Genomic DNA, 14,275 nt, shown 5'->3' with positions numbered 1-14,275 from the left:
CTGAGGAATCAGAAAATGTGGCTCCTTTGTTACACCCTAGCAACTTTTCTAGTCATTATGAACTTGACTGATTAGTTAATATATCTGTTTAGTAAAAATAATTACAAGTCAAGGAAGACCACAAGTAATATTTTTTACCAAAGAGCAAAAACATGCATTATATTGAGCCTAGATATACATTTTCATCTTTTATAGCTAACTGCTACAATGAAATGCAATTTAAATCTACTTTCTTTCTGTCTTAGAGAAGAAATGAATTGTTCTATTGATGTATTCTGGATGGATTATTCATAGCCATTAAAACTGCATTTAAGTTGGGCACAAAGTAAAAGACTACAGGCAAAAATCCTACTCACTCTCCCAGTGCATGCAGATAAATTATGCTGGGGAGTAGTAAATGGAGCAGTTCTTTAAAATTCAGCTGAAACACAGTAACTTCTATAGTCCCACAAAAAATGCCCCTTTGTAGATGAGAATTGTAACAATATTATAAACATCAGAAATTGGATAGTTTTTGTATCTTTTTAGTATCCTTTAGTATCTTTAAATTATCAAATATGCAAGATGCCAGTCACAAGAAAAGGGAGCTTCTCCCCATGCAAATAAATTGCAAATGCAGGGAGCCCAATCCAGATTTGGACAACAATGCAGGCCTGAAGGCTAAAACTTCCAACTAACCATGTGAGGGTTCTGATACAAATTCCTCCCCATGTGTTTGCAATTTACTATAAGAAAGCCATTCACACAACTGAGTGGAAGAGCAAACTTTCACTTGTGTAATGGGACTTCTCCTACCTCTGCTGTCAATCCCTCCCCCAACCCTCTGGAGAAGATTGCAGTGGATTCACAGGCAGGAATCCATTCCACCAACAATGTCCACTCCATTGGTTGATAAACACTGTTGTATTTCCTCCATAGTTCTGAGATTGCTGCAGCATACAGATGAGTATACTCTAGTAAATAGGAATTGGATATGCTGTCACACTTTTGCATAGCTGTCAACTTTTCCCTTTTCTTACGAGGAATCCTATTCAGAATAACGGAATCTCCCTTTAAAAAAGTGAAAAGTTGACAACTATGCTTCTGTCAATTTCTGTGTGCTTCTAAAACATTTGAGACACGTCGTGTAAGAAAGTTCTCAAGCCTTCACACAAACCCCAAATGCACATCTTACTGCAGAGCATCACCTTGTCATCTACATATTGCTGTGGTTTGTACAAAACACAGTTGTGTTACCAAGTCTTGGAAAATCTAAACACAGAACTCTTTTGCATTTTCAGCAGAAGCAAAATGTTTTCTATGTATAGAAGCCTAAACCTACAGACTATTACAGCTGGGCAAATTTCCCCGAGTTCCTAAAAGCTAAATATGACAACTGTACTTTAACAAGCTACAAAGATCCCATCATACATATCTCTGTTATTTTGGGAAGTGAGCAGGAGAGGATGCTAAATCACTTTTTATTACCATTACATTTTCACTGTGGTCAGATTTATTTTTTAATGCAGAGAATTGACTGCTTGCCCTTATCACTTAAAAAGGCATGAAAACAAAATTCAAGATATAGTGGTACCTTAGTTTATGAACTTAATCCGTTCTGGAAGTCCGTTCTTAAACCAAGGCATGCTTTTCCATAGCAGTGGGGGACTCAATTTACAACTGGAACACACTCAACAGGAAGAGGAACATGTTCTGCTTCCATGGCAAAGTTCACAAACCAAAACACCTACTTCCGGGTTTTCAGCATTCTTAATCCAAGTTGTTCATAAATTAAGGTACCACTGTATTACGCTAAATGGTAAATTAAGCTAGTCTCAACTGGTGCCAAGTAAGCAGCATGCACTATTCTGCAACTTTAGGTTAAAAATAACAGATACTAGTACCAAATATGGAACAGTCCTAGAACCTACACGGAATCAGGGCCATTCCTGAGTATGATGAGTTTAGCACTACCAAAGTATTAGGTCTACTCATGTTCAAATAACACATGAAAGGGCCGAATGCTCTGCCCCCCCCCCAAAAAAAATCCATCTGCTTCACTCCCAACAGTCACATGATGATTTTGAACATGCTTAGAATCCTCCTTCACATCTTTGTGCATTCAGAAGTGGAGCTACCAACAGGATTAAATGTATTTGGCAGGACTGGTGCATGCAGCCCTGCTCTCCTTTAATGTGTTCTTTGAATACATGCAGACCAGTTATCTGAATATGACTTTCAGATAGTTGTATCCAACTAAGTTCTACATAGAGTAGACACACTGAAATTAATGGATCTAAGTTAGTCACTTCCTGGTTTAACTATATTTTAAGTTGTCTGACACATAGACATGGCAGGGGAAGGAACATATGAAGATAGCTTACCGAAAAAAGCTAGTTAGGACAAGATGGGATCTCTTTGTTGGCCATGTTTCATGGTCAAAAAGAGCAGAGTACCAAATGAAACGAAATCTTCAGGGATTCTGTTATGAAACTCAACCCTGGATGCTACTGCTCTAGCCAAACCTGATTGCTATGTCTCCGCTATTTCCAGCCTTCCTTTCTGAGAATGTTTCTTGGCAGAATGGTTGTTCTGTGGTTTCACACATCTGGATTTAATCTGTTTTCTGGACCTTTGCTTGCATGCCTTTGATCTTGATGTGGCACTTCTTGACTATGGCTAACTATGTCCAGCTAGAAAATTCTAGGAGAAATTCTAGCCTTTGATCCAGCTGCATCTTGATGCAGTGAGATCAGGTAGACTGTAAATATGAAGATATAAATAAATGCAGTTTTGTCATGAAAGTCCATATACAACACTTCAAAGACAGAGATACACTGATAGTCCTTTTTTAAAAAATATGACTTTACATCATGGAAAAGGTTCTAGGGGGGTGGCAATCAAATGGTGTATAAATTTTTATGAATAAGATAAATAAAAATTTATTTACAGCAAGATCAAGTCTAGAAGAAGCCATCAGAGTTCTTAATTACAGGATGTGTTCAGGTAGATGAGAAGGAACAAAGAATGAATCTGGAGAATACTGAAGTTATTCCTGGCCTGGAATTCCATACAGAGACAGCCATCTTGGTAATGGGATCCTATTGCTAGTAAATCAGATGTGCTTTTGGACTCCATATGCACAAGTAATGGCACTATCAAGACCAAATGACTTTCCAGCTCTTGAGGACAATGGGCCAGGGAACCTCTAGACCAGGAGTTGTCAACCACCCACTAGTGGGTGTTTCAGGATTCTAGGTGGGCAGTAGGGGGTACTACAGCACAAGCTGAATCCTCCTTCCATCAAGCACTGGTGGGCAGTAAGGAAATTTTACCACTGAGAAAGATGCATTAGTGGGTGGTAGGTATAAAAAGGTTGACTACCCCTGCTCTAGACCATGACTTGACTTTTGAGTCCTGAATATTTAATAGTTGCATGAAGAATAATTTCTACTTTGTGATGTTTCTCCCATCACTAAATGGAAATTTGAGAGAGACCATTAAGGCTAAGAGGCAGTGGAGTGAGAGTACAAATTAAATTTACTAATTGATAAAAACTAACTAAGCTGCAACTTGGCTACAGACATTCAATATGAAATAAAATTTGGTATCATCATCTGTTGTGTGTGTGTTTGTGTGTGTGTATCCATCTATCTGTGTGCACACAGAGCTAAAATTCTTGATTTATTGTAATTTCTAGGTAAGTAACTCTGGTACCATGATGTAAGCCCTAACTGGGGGTAAAGCAGACAGTCATGTTGGACTTCGGGGGGGGGGGGACCCTGAAACAAACATCTTAGTCAGTTTGAACATGATGTATAAGGAGTGGCTATCACAGGGGTTTTTTTAAGTACAATGTTTTATTTCTGCCTTGGGGGGGGGGATTCTTTGTTAGTGTCAATATTGTGTATGTTCTTGTGGTTGGTCATGTCTGAAGCCTGAAAACTGCATTATTTTGTGAATTTTAATGAAATTTAGGCTACACATCTACCTGGAAGAAAGCCCCACTGAATTAATGTTATTTCAGAGAAAACATACATAGGATTGTATTGTTATTTCTTATGCTAATGACAGACTTAACCAGTTGAAAATATTATCATATTATCAACTGTAATGACTACATTCAGCTATAGCCAAATGGACATCTCTATGCATTCCCTCCAAGAATTAAGGTAGCATAATTCAAATCTAATTTATACCAGGCTTAGCTCAAATTTAGTTAAGAAAATTCAAGTATATATCAGAAACATGTCAGTTCTTGGCAGGAATTAAAGCCATACACACTACTTCATCACCATTACAATTCACGTCAGGAAAATGAGAGTACAAGAGTTAGAGACTACATATTAGAAATATACAGCATAAATTCACTTACTGTAGGGGGGAATAATCTCTCAAAGGTGCTTATTCAGCACACTGCTCACAGCTACAAGAATACATAGGTGTTATGCTATCACAAGAGAAATAATTTGCCTTGTCTGCCAAAGTGACATGTGGGAAAGAGGGGCACAGTAAATAGTATATAAATGCTATTAAATATAATAAATAATAAATACAGTGTGTTTCTTTTGCACTTGTCCAGTCTCCTGCACAATCTGGCAAAATCCTTCCATCTTCTCTCCATAATTCCTTCTCTTTCACCTCACCTTTAGTGTCAGGGGCCTGACAACTTTTGATAGATTGTAACTGTGCTTTATGAAGGAGGGTGGGAGCAGTCTGACTTTAGGAAGCAAGGTTCCCAACTTGATCACCATGCAAATCATGGGCAAGCTTGGTAGAATCAGGGAAGCATGTGATGGAGCAGCATCCACCTATTCTTTCCCCTCTTCTGAAGAACCTCTGTAAGTAGAAGCAGTCATTTGGTGGAACTGAAACAGGAGGACATGAGGTTGCATACATATGTTTTTTTCTAGGCTCAATGGAGACTGAATGCTTGGTTTTTTTCTACATAGTCCACATACAATCTTGCATAGTTTGCCCCTGAAATTCACATACTGAGAAATGAGTTTCGTTCTGAAAATAAAAGCTCACTGCAGATTGCCCCACAGTGGGTCCATTTGAAAACAAATTAAGGCAATGGGTCTCAGCACTGGGAGATGGGCCAAAGGCATTTTTGGTGGGCATAAACCAAGATGTTGTGGGTGGACCTATACCAAGACTGCAATCACCAGTTCCTTCTTCATTTACCGGGGGTATGTGTAAGGAGGAAAAGGCATGGATAATCTAATCAAGGGGAGCGTTATAAAATGTATATCAAGTAACCACATCACCCTTGTTGCCGGCAGGCTCTAGCTCAATTTTGATTGAAAGCAGCACATTCTGAGGATCAGCATGAATGATTTCAGACTGAGAAGAACTACAGTCGTACCTCCGCTTACGTATCCCTCTGGATACGTAAACTTCGGGATGCGAATGCGGCAAGCCCAGAAGTATTTTTCTGGGTTTTGCAGTGCACACGCACAGAAGTGCTAAACTGCGCTGCATGCATGCGCAGAAGCAGTCTTCCGGTTGCATATTCTTTAGGATGCGACCGAACCTCCGGAATGGATCCTGTTCACAACCAGAGGTACCACTGTACATTTTTGTGCTACAAATGTTAGTATGTATGGAACTGGATAGAGTCAAACGAAGTCCTAAGCACTTCCTATTTGAATTTTATTTTAAAAAAACTTTCTCTCTTCAGCCCCTGCGACTCTCTTGCAGGATCATAATTGATAAATGGAGTCTGCTGAGATTCTGGGAAGGCAATAAAAGCACTGGGATGGCATAATTGCTCTTCCATTCCTCTTTTCCATCCCTTTGGATAAAAAAGAAGAAGCGAATGTGAGCAGAGTAGATTTGAGAGAGGATGTATCAGTTAAGTTCTTCTCTTTGACACTCTTTCCCTGCATAATATTTAAAGTAAGCTGATATTTATGTAAAGCAAGGTTGGCCCCCTGGACTGACTGTGCTCTAGTGGCTGACTGGTGTTAGACATACATTCTGCACATGACCAGAGGTACTGATTAAATACAAAATTGTGATTCTGAGAGGCTAGATGCATGTGTGTGTAAATTCAAGATTACGTGTTTATTTATAAAACTATTTCTGTATCACTGTTCATAAAAAAATTCAGAGCAGTTTATAACAACTTTACATAAAACCATACAATAAATATCATGTAAAAAATTAAATTAAATTAAATTCCATGGTGGGAAAAATGTATTCTTAATTGTCTGCATGAGGCTGATGGAATAAAAAAGTTGTCCGTATCTGGAACAGGTAACTTGCTGGATATGGGAACCACCCATCGAAAGAGCCTCTATCTTCGCAGAATTCAAGCAGGTTATTGGCCCTCATCCATTCCACCACTGTGTTTAGACACCAATCCAGAGCTTTCACAGCCTCTGAGTCAGATGTTATGGAGATATAGAGCTGTATGCCATCAGCATACTGATCACAATGTGCTCCAAAATTCCATATTTGTTCACTGTTTCAGTATATGCTTCTGAATGGTGTCAAAGAGGTGTTTTTGTTTTAAATTCAGTAATGGGGAAATGGAGATCATTCTTGGGAATTAATACAAAGAACAAATCTGTAAGGCTGTGCAGATAGCATAATGCATATAGCACAAGAATACCTCTTCACCCTTATATATGCATAGCAAACTCACACTTTCAATTACTCATCTCACATTTAAAAGCCCTTTTCAATTTCTGTGAACTGTGCAACCTACATTGACGGGAATGTGGATTTGATTGAAAAGCATCCTCTTATATGCTTATATTGTCTTGGTGCTAATCTTCAACACTCACAAAACATGCGTGAAAATCACAGAGGTTGCTGAAGAATAATTTACAGGCCAGTTCTATGAAGAGCCCACAGTAAGATAATAATCACGATCAGAACCAACTCAAACATCATTAAGGTTCCAAATTCTCCCAAAGTCTTTTTTGTGTGCATATTAAACAATGGAAGCCCCTCCTTTTTAAACACACGCAAATACGGCTCCTCGTTTTGCTTTTAAAAACTTCAAGAAGAGTTCCAGAGACCCTGCAATCCTTGTGTTTATGACCTTTCCTGTGTTTTTGATAAGTAAGGTATGAGTTTACTGTGACTTTTCACGGCATATTTTCCTTCTCAGGTGTAAGTGAGATGGATGGCCATCTGTCATGGATACTTTAGCTGAGATTCCTGCATTGCACGGGGTTGGATTGGACGACCCTGGGGGTCCCTTCCAACTCTACGATTCTCAAACGGGGCACAGCGGGACTTGCGCGCCCCATAGGAGCCTGGGGCCTGGCCTGCGGTCTGGTGGCCAAGGCGAGGCGTTGGGTAGTCGACGGCTTCATCTCCTGGAAAGCAGCCGCCGTGGGAAGTGCGGCAAGTCCACAGGCCTCCTGCTCCTCCTCCTCCTCGCGGCCCACTTCGTTTTCCCACCAGCTGCGGAGCCGGGCCTCGTGGAGGCGGCTGGCTTCGCCTCTTCCCACGGGCCCGCTGCCGGCTGCGAGGACCCGGGAGACCAGGGCCGCCCTGCTGGCCCTTCCTCTCGTTCTCTCTCTCCCCCGGGAGAGGCTTCCCTCCCTCGGCCTCCTGCCGGCGCCCCTTCGGAGCGTGAGAACCCGGCGAGGAAAAAGAGTCGCCTCAGGAGGAAGGCGGCGGGAAAGGTCGCGCCGTTCCCTCACAGGGCGCGGGAAGAAGGAGAGGGGAGCCGGCGCGCGCGCCCTTCGGGCAGGTGAAAGCGGCGCCCACTTACTTGATGTCCTCCCAGACCTCGGGGCCGTAATTCCGGATCACCAGAAGCTCCAGAGCGTGATTGACGAATCCGTACTGCCAAAGAGGGGGGAAAGCGGGAAAGCCGCGTTGGTGGAAAGATCTCAAATATGCAAAGGGGGCGAAGCTTATGATGTGCTTGTGCGTGGAAACACGGGGAGGAATCCGGGTTGGGTTCGGGAAACGGGGAAGAAAGGTAGGGATGGCGGCGATTATTCCCTCCCCCGCCTCCCCCCCCCCGTTTCACCTGCTCCAGGTGGATGATGCCTACAGGAGCGCCTAGCTTCAGGCAAAACCACAAAGCCAAGGAGGGGGGTTTGGAGATGGGTACCAACCCGGGTACTTCCTCTGCAAGGGAAAGGAGAGGGGTGGCAATATTCCCCCTTCACACCCCCGTCCCTGTTCCAGGTGGACTGCGCCCAGGAAATAAAAGCGCGCGGCTGTGGGGGAGCCCCAACTGCGGCCGCATCTCCCCGCTGGCGACCCGCTTCGCACCCCGAAGCTATTCCCGTCCCCAGCGCCACGCTCCTTATCACACATCCTTCCCTTCCCATCCCTGCCAGAAGAGCCGCTTCCCCCCTCCCCGAATAAAGGCGACCCGGCAGCCTGTGGCGCATCTGCCTCTCGCCTCGCACTCACCATCGCGCCTGCCGGAGCGGTGACGCCGCCTCAGCAGCAGCAGCAGCTTCGCGCGGGGATATAGGCAGGCGAGGGGAAGACGAGGACGGCGGCGAGCAGGCGAGCAGCGGCTTCTCGCGCCGGCCTCCCTCGATGCGCCCTCTTGAGTGTCACCCCAACGCAGCCAATCGCGACGGCGGCCCGGAGGGTGGCTTCCAATCGGAAGCAGAGGAGGGAATTCGGATGCTGCCGGGGTGGGAGGGGGGAAAGGGGAGGGGGTGGCGAATGATGGGGAAGGCAGGGCGATGCGGGCTGGTGGCGACAGTGCTGGGAGAGGCGACACCGGAGGCAGAGACGTGATTGCCTTGACAATGGGGGGGACCAAGGAGACGCTTCAGCTGATGCAAACCAGGCTGCCCTGAAGTCATCCTGAGGGATGTGCGTGTGCGCCCAGGGCCAGATTCCTCTCCCTCTCTCCATCTCTGTTCTTGGCTGCTTCCCAGGGACTTGCTCACCTGTTTGCTTTACTTTGATTAATACATCGACTCACCTTTCTAGTCAGTGGCTTTTCTGAGACTTGCATGGTAAATATTTAACAGGCACGATTGCTCTTCCCGTTCCCACCGGCTTCAGCATTTTGGCTCATCATTCGTGCGTTGTTATTAAGCCTTTTCTAGAGCCCCCTTTGTATTTCGGAAGAGTGGCAACTATCCTCTCTATCCGAAGAAGTGTGCATGCACACGAAAGCTCATACCAATAAGTAACTTAGTCGGTCTCTAAGGTGCTCCTGGAAGGAATTTTTTAATTATTATTATTTTGTTTCAACTATCCTCTCTGTCTGCATTTTCACAGCTTATAACTCCATTTAGGATTTTCGCTGTTGTGATGATGATTCCGATTCCAAAATAATTACCCAAAGGTCACCCTGGCTGCGCTGAGAGCTGTCACTCCTCTAAACCCACTAGTCAACTGTTATTTTCCAGATTTTATTAGAACGATTGAGATGTGGATTCTGGCAAAGTTGTCAAGGGGCAGCCCAAGCCATTTTCCTGCCTGATGTGAAGGGCAAGATGGTGCATTCCCCATTCTCTGCACAGAATCTAAGTAGAAACCAGACAGGTGGTTGATGGTGATGGAACTGAGGCCTCCACCACACCCTTAGGGCAGCAAGCTGGCTTAGAGGCTGCAGGGCAGACCACATGGCACACATTTCTAGCCACTTTCCACCCCTCAGAATTTTCTGCCTAAGTCAGCTGCCTTGCTCTGCCACATGGACAGGCTGGCTCTGCTATTGCCAGTGCTCCTGTCCTTTCAATAAACTGTGTATCTGTATCTTTCCAATTCCATGTCTTCATCAGGGGTGCTGCCCTTGCCACTTGGATGTGGTACCCTCATCTCCAAATGAACATTATGAAAGTATAGTTTATAAGCTTTCTGCCCACATCCTTCCTCAATCTCTGAAGATATTGACTTTTTTAAAAAACAAACAAACCCAAAAACAATCCCAGAAGAAAAGCTGTATTGGGAATAATAATAATAATAATAATAATAATAATAATAATAATAATAAAATAACCAGTGGCAGTATTGCAGCTGGATAGTTGGGGCTTAAAGAGCAAAACTGGCCAAGATTCTTCCTATGTGAAAAGGAATGATTGCAGTGTAATCCTTAAATTGGCTATCAAAAACTGGAGGTGATAGTTAGCCATTCTAAAACTAGGCTTCTATAAATGGGGAGAGGGCCAAAAACTGCCATGGGTATTAAAAATGCTTTCTTAAACTCCCCCTTATAAGAAGATTTAAAATAAAAATAAAAATTGAGACAATGAAAAACAGGATGCTCATTACCCAAGACAGACTCTTAAGGAAAGGAATTAATTACTGTTTTCTTGCAATACATACCCGCAAGAGGCCATCATGATTACTGGGAAATGAAGGTTAAATAAACTCTTCTCTTGGCAGGAAACGTACCAATAGGGAAGTGATCCAAACTGGTGCCTTCTGGTGTTCAAATGTAATGGATAAAGGTCAGAATAGTCAAGTGCAGTAGCAGGAATTCAAAGACATGTGAGCGTGTGCTTTGAATATTGGACTTGCATGCAGATTGTAGTGATTAACACTGCTGACCCACCCAGAGCTGTGCAGGCTGAATGAGAAAAGATGGATTGTGAAATATATTAGATTCAGTCAAAGCAATTACTATGTGCTGTTTTGAGAAGCTCAGCAGATACATCTAGTAACCATCCTTATCTGAATCTGCACTATTCAAATTTCTAATTGAGTTTGTTATATCCCGGTGTGCACTTAACCATGCTTTAACTTATATATATCTAGAAATAATAGATTTAACAGTAGAACAATGTGGAGGAATTATTGAATTAGATCAGCAGGGAGGGGGTTTAAAGACAATGTTTCTGGACATTTGCTGGATAAAGCAAATTTTAGAAATGGTTAAGTTATATGATGATCATAATTCTTAAATCATCTCTGTAGAATCAGTGTGACTTACCTGGAGGAAATGTATTTGACAATTACAGAATAATCCAGATCCACTCAGAAATAAGACCCACTGATGCAACTAGGACTTACTTCTAAGGGTGCGAGCATGTGATTTCAACCTAATCCTATGCACACGTACTTAGAAGTAAGCTGTATGTAATTCATCAGTATTTATTTCAGAGTCACCATGCAAAGGACTGGGCTGTAAGATAAGTATATTTTATTGCAAACAGCTTCCTATAAACAGGTAGTACAATTATCATCAGATTCATTGCAATACATGTTTTCAGTACCCCACCCTTTCCCACTGTTGCACACCTTGGCAGTTAGGAGCTCCTTTTCCCAACTTCAGTTGATAAGACAATTGCAGGCATTCCTAGATCAGGATAACTTAACCACAGTTTTCCATGCATTGTGAACCTCACATTTGGATTACTGCAATGCACTCTATATGGGGTTAGCCTTGGGGAAGGTCCGGAGCAGAGGCTGCATGTCCCTTTTTGCCACCTGAGGCAAAACAGGATGGTGATGTTCCCCTGCCACCCCACTTCCTCTGCAGCCTTCCTTACCTGGGTTGCACAGTGGTGAAGTGGCAGTGATGACAATGGGTTGTGGTGAAATCTCACAAGATTTTGGTGAGATTAGGGGAAGACCTCTCCAGAAACTGCCACCACTGTTTCTTTGCTGATGGTGGAGATGGCAGGGGCCCCCGTGGCAGCTGCCTCAGTTTTCCTCCTGGGCAGGCAGGTCTTGCTCCAGAGGCTGCAGCTGACACAAAGCACAGTGGGTAGGTTGCATGTGGGGCGAAACTAACACCAGCAAAAAACACCCTGCAAAAAACACCCAGGCCAAGTTCAGGGTGTTGGTACTCACATTTAAGTCCCTATGCAGCTCAGGACCAGGTTACTTGAGAGACTGTCTTATCTCTTATTATACCATGGGTCGGCAAACTAAGGTCCGCCGGCCGGATCAGGCCCAATTGCCTTCTGGATCCAGCCAGCGGATGGTCCAGGAATTGCTGCGTGGATCGCCAGCGCACACGTTCTTTCCCTCTCCCTCACATGATGGTGGCGGCACCTCCCTCCCTCCTCCTGGCTTCTCCCCGCCCTGCCTAGAGGAGGAAGTGGACTGGGCTTTGTTGGTGCCAGCAGCAGCAGCACTCGAGCAGATTCCATTTTAAGCAGCCCTTTTGCGTGCCGCTCATCATCCCTCCACTGCCACTTCCAGCCCCTGCTGCTAGCAAGACACAGGTAAACAGGCACCGGGGCTCATGGTGCTCTTGCATCTTTCTTTCTTTCTTTTCCCCCAAAATATAGTCCAGCCCCCCACAAGGTCTGAGGGACAGTGGACCGGCCCCCTGCTGAAAAAGTTTGCTGACCCCTGTCTTATACACCTCTGCAGTCTGCAGAAGAGTTCATCCTGCAAGTTCTGAAGATCTCAGCGGCCTGCTCCGCTGTAACTCAGAGCAGGGCTTTTAGTGTGGCTGCTCCTGCGCTGTGGAACAACATTGCTGTCAAGATATTATCTGTACTTTCTGAAAGCAATTTTTGTCCCAACTGGCTTTCCCAGCTAGATAAATGGGTCTACCGCAAGTGTCCACTTGTTAGGGTTTTAGTCTCGTTTCAAAAGCTTTGCTTTTGTACTTTTAACTCTTTATAATTATCTGGTGTATAAATCACCTTGAGATGCTGCTTTAGAAGGTGATTAATAATTCAATAATAACAGTGAATTGTATCATCAGAGCAGTCTTTAATTCAGGAGAACCTGGAACTGATCACAGATCATGCAACACCTTCTAAACAGACTGCCTTCAGCACATCCGGCGTTTTAAAGGAGAAGCCAAAATAGTCGCTGCTGAAATGCTTGAGAAAGCACTATTGCCAAGTCAATTACTCTTCTCATTCAGACATCTCAACTTGGTCATCTGTACCGGATGGAAGATGAATCCATTCCAAATGAACTTCTAACCAGAGAACATGCAGATGTTCAAAAGCCATCGAATCAAAGATCAGGTTTTAAGGATGTTTGCAAGTTAAGAGGGGCCTAAGGCTGAAAAGGAACATTGTAAGCTGGGAAATTTCAGCTGGCAACAGGCTATGTAGAAGGTCAAAATGCAGCAGACAGAAAAGAATAGATATAGAGGAAAGAGAATAAAGGAAAGGTCCACTGTGAAGTCTTTCCTCACCATACCTCCAAGGTAGAAGAAGAAGAGTTTGGATTTGATATCCCACCTTTCACTCCCTTTAAGGAGTCTCAAAGCGGCTAACATTCTCCTTTCCCTTCCTCCCCCACAACAAACACTCTGTGAGGTGAGTGGGGCTGAGAGACTTCAAAGAAGTGTGACTGGCCCAAGGTCACGCAGCAGCTGCATGTGGAGGAGCGGAGACACGAACCCGGTTCCCCAGATAACGAGACTACCGCTCTTAACCACTACACCATACTGGCTCTCAATGTCCAGTATCTGTGTCCAAGATAACTGTGCATAGGTCAGTGATCCATATGTGCCATAAATATATTTCCCTTATCGGGGAAGGGCCATAACTCAGTGGTAGAGTATTGGCCTTGCAAGCAGAAGGACCCAGGTTCAATCCCTGGTGTCTCCAGGCAGAATTGGTCATGTCCCCTCTCTGAAATCCTGGATAGCCACTGTGAGCAGTATAGACAATACTGAGATGTATGAACCAAGAGCCCCTATATTCCATAGTCCTCCTGCAAGCCACAAAAACATAATACATTGTTCAAGTGCCATCAGGAGACAGCCTTGGTGGAAGAGGACAGTGGTGCTGAGTTTGATGCTTTAGAACTGACTCAATGTATGTTCCTCCACAAAGTTAGTAGAGCAAAGTAGTTTTCATCTGAGCTGCAGAAGAACTGTATCTTTACAGTATGCAGAACACAACCCAACATTCCCAGTTTAAGTCTCTGAAAACTGTTTTGTTGCAGTGAAGACTTTAGCAGAAGTAAGGGTTCATTACCATTTGCTTGTGTAAGCAGAAGAGATTATTTGGCTGTCAGCATCAAAACCTCTGAAGCCCATGGGACATATATCTTTAGAGGATTGTTTATTTTATTCCAGATTCCTGCACAGTTTATTATTTCTTTGACTGTATGTCTAACCTCATGTTCCAGCACAACTGCATATTTAACATTCAGATCCACCCTTTGTATTTGGGAGAAAACACAGCTCAAACCACTGTATCTGGATATGATGGGGCATTCAGAGCAGTGGATCATCTGTGTGTACACACTTTGGCATCCTTCTAAACGAAGTAGCATCATTTTAAACAACCATCCAGCCATGCAGTTCAAGGGAAACTCTGTTAATGTGATGGACACCATTTCCATGTAGGAAAACACGTTACTAACAACCAGAACTACTGCACCTATGACTCTGGCAAACACAGATGATCCACTGCTCTGAATGCCC

General features: G+C 43.8%; 1 protein-coding gene across 1 annotated transcript in view; it reads right to left on the bottom strand.

Annotated features, from left to right (window-relative positions):
- Window positions 1–8,527, bottom strand: part of GUCY1B1 (guanylate cyclase 1 soluble subunit beta 1) — a 43,656-nt gene extending 35,129 nt beyond the window's left edge. The window contains exons 1-2 of the mRNA XM_028743703.2: window positions 8,371–8,527; window positions 7,715–7,788 (exon numbers count right to left, since the gene is read on the bottom strand). Coding sequence (XP_028599536.2) covers window positions 7,715–7,788; window positions 8,371–8,373 — 77 coding nt within the window. The 5' untranslated portion in view covers window positions 8,374–8,527. The remainder of the gene's footprint in view (window positions 1–7,714; window positions 7,789–8,370) is intronic.
- Window positions 8,528–14,275: the final 5,748 nt, after the last annotated feature.

The sequence above is a fragment of the Podarcis muralis genome, chromosome 9 (assembly GCF_964188315.1).
Source record: "Podarcis muralis chromosome 9, rPodMur119.hap1.1, whole genome shotgun sequence".
Taxonomy (NCBI): Eukaryota; Metazoa; Chordata; class Lepidosauria; order Squamata; family Lacertidae; genus Podarcis; species Podarcis muralis.
The sequence above is the reverse complement of the archived record's forward strand: the minus strand, read 5'-3'. Positions and strand labels throughout refer to the sequence as shown.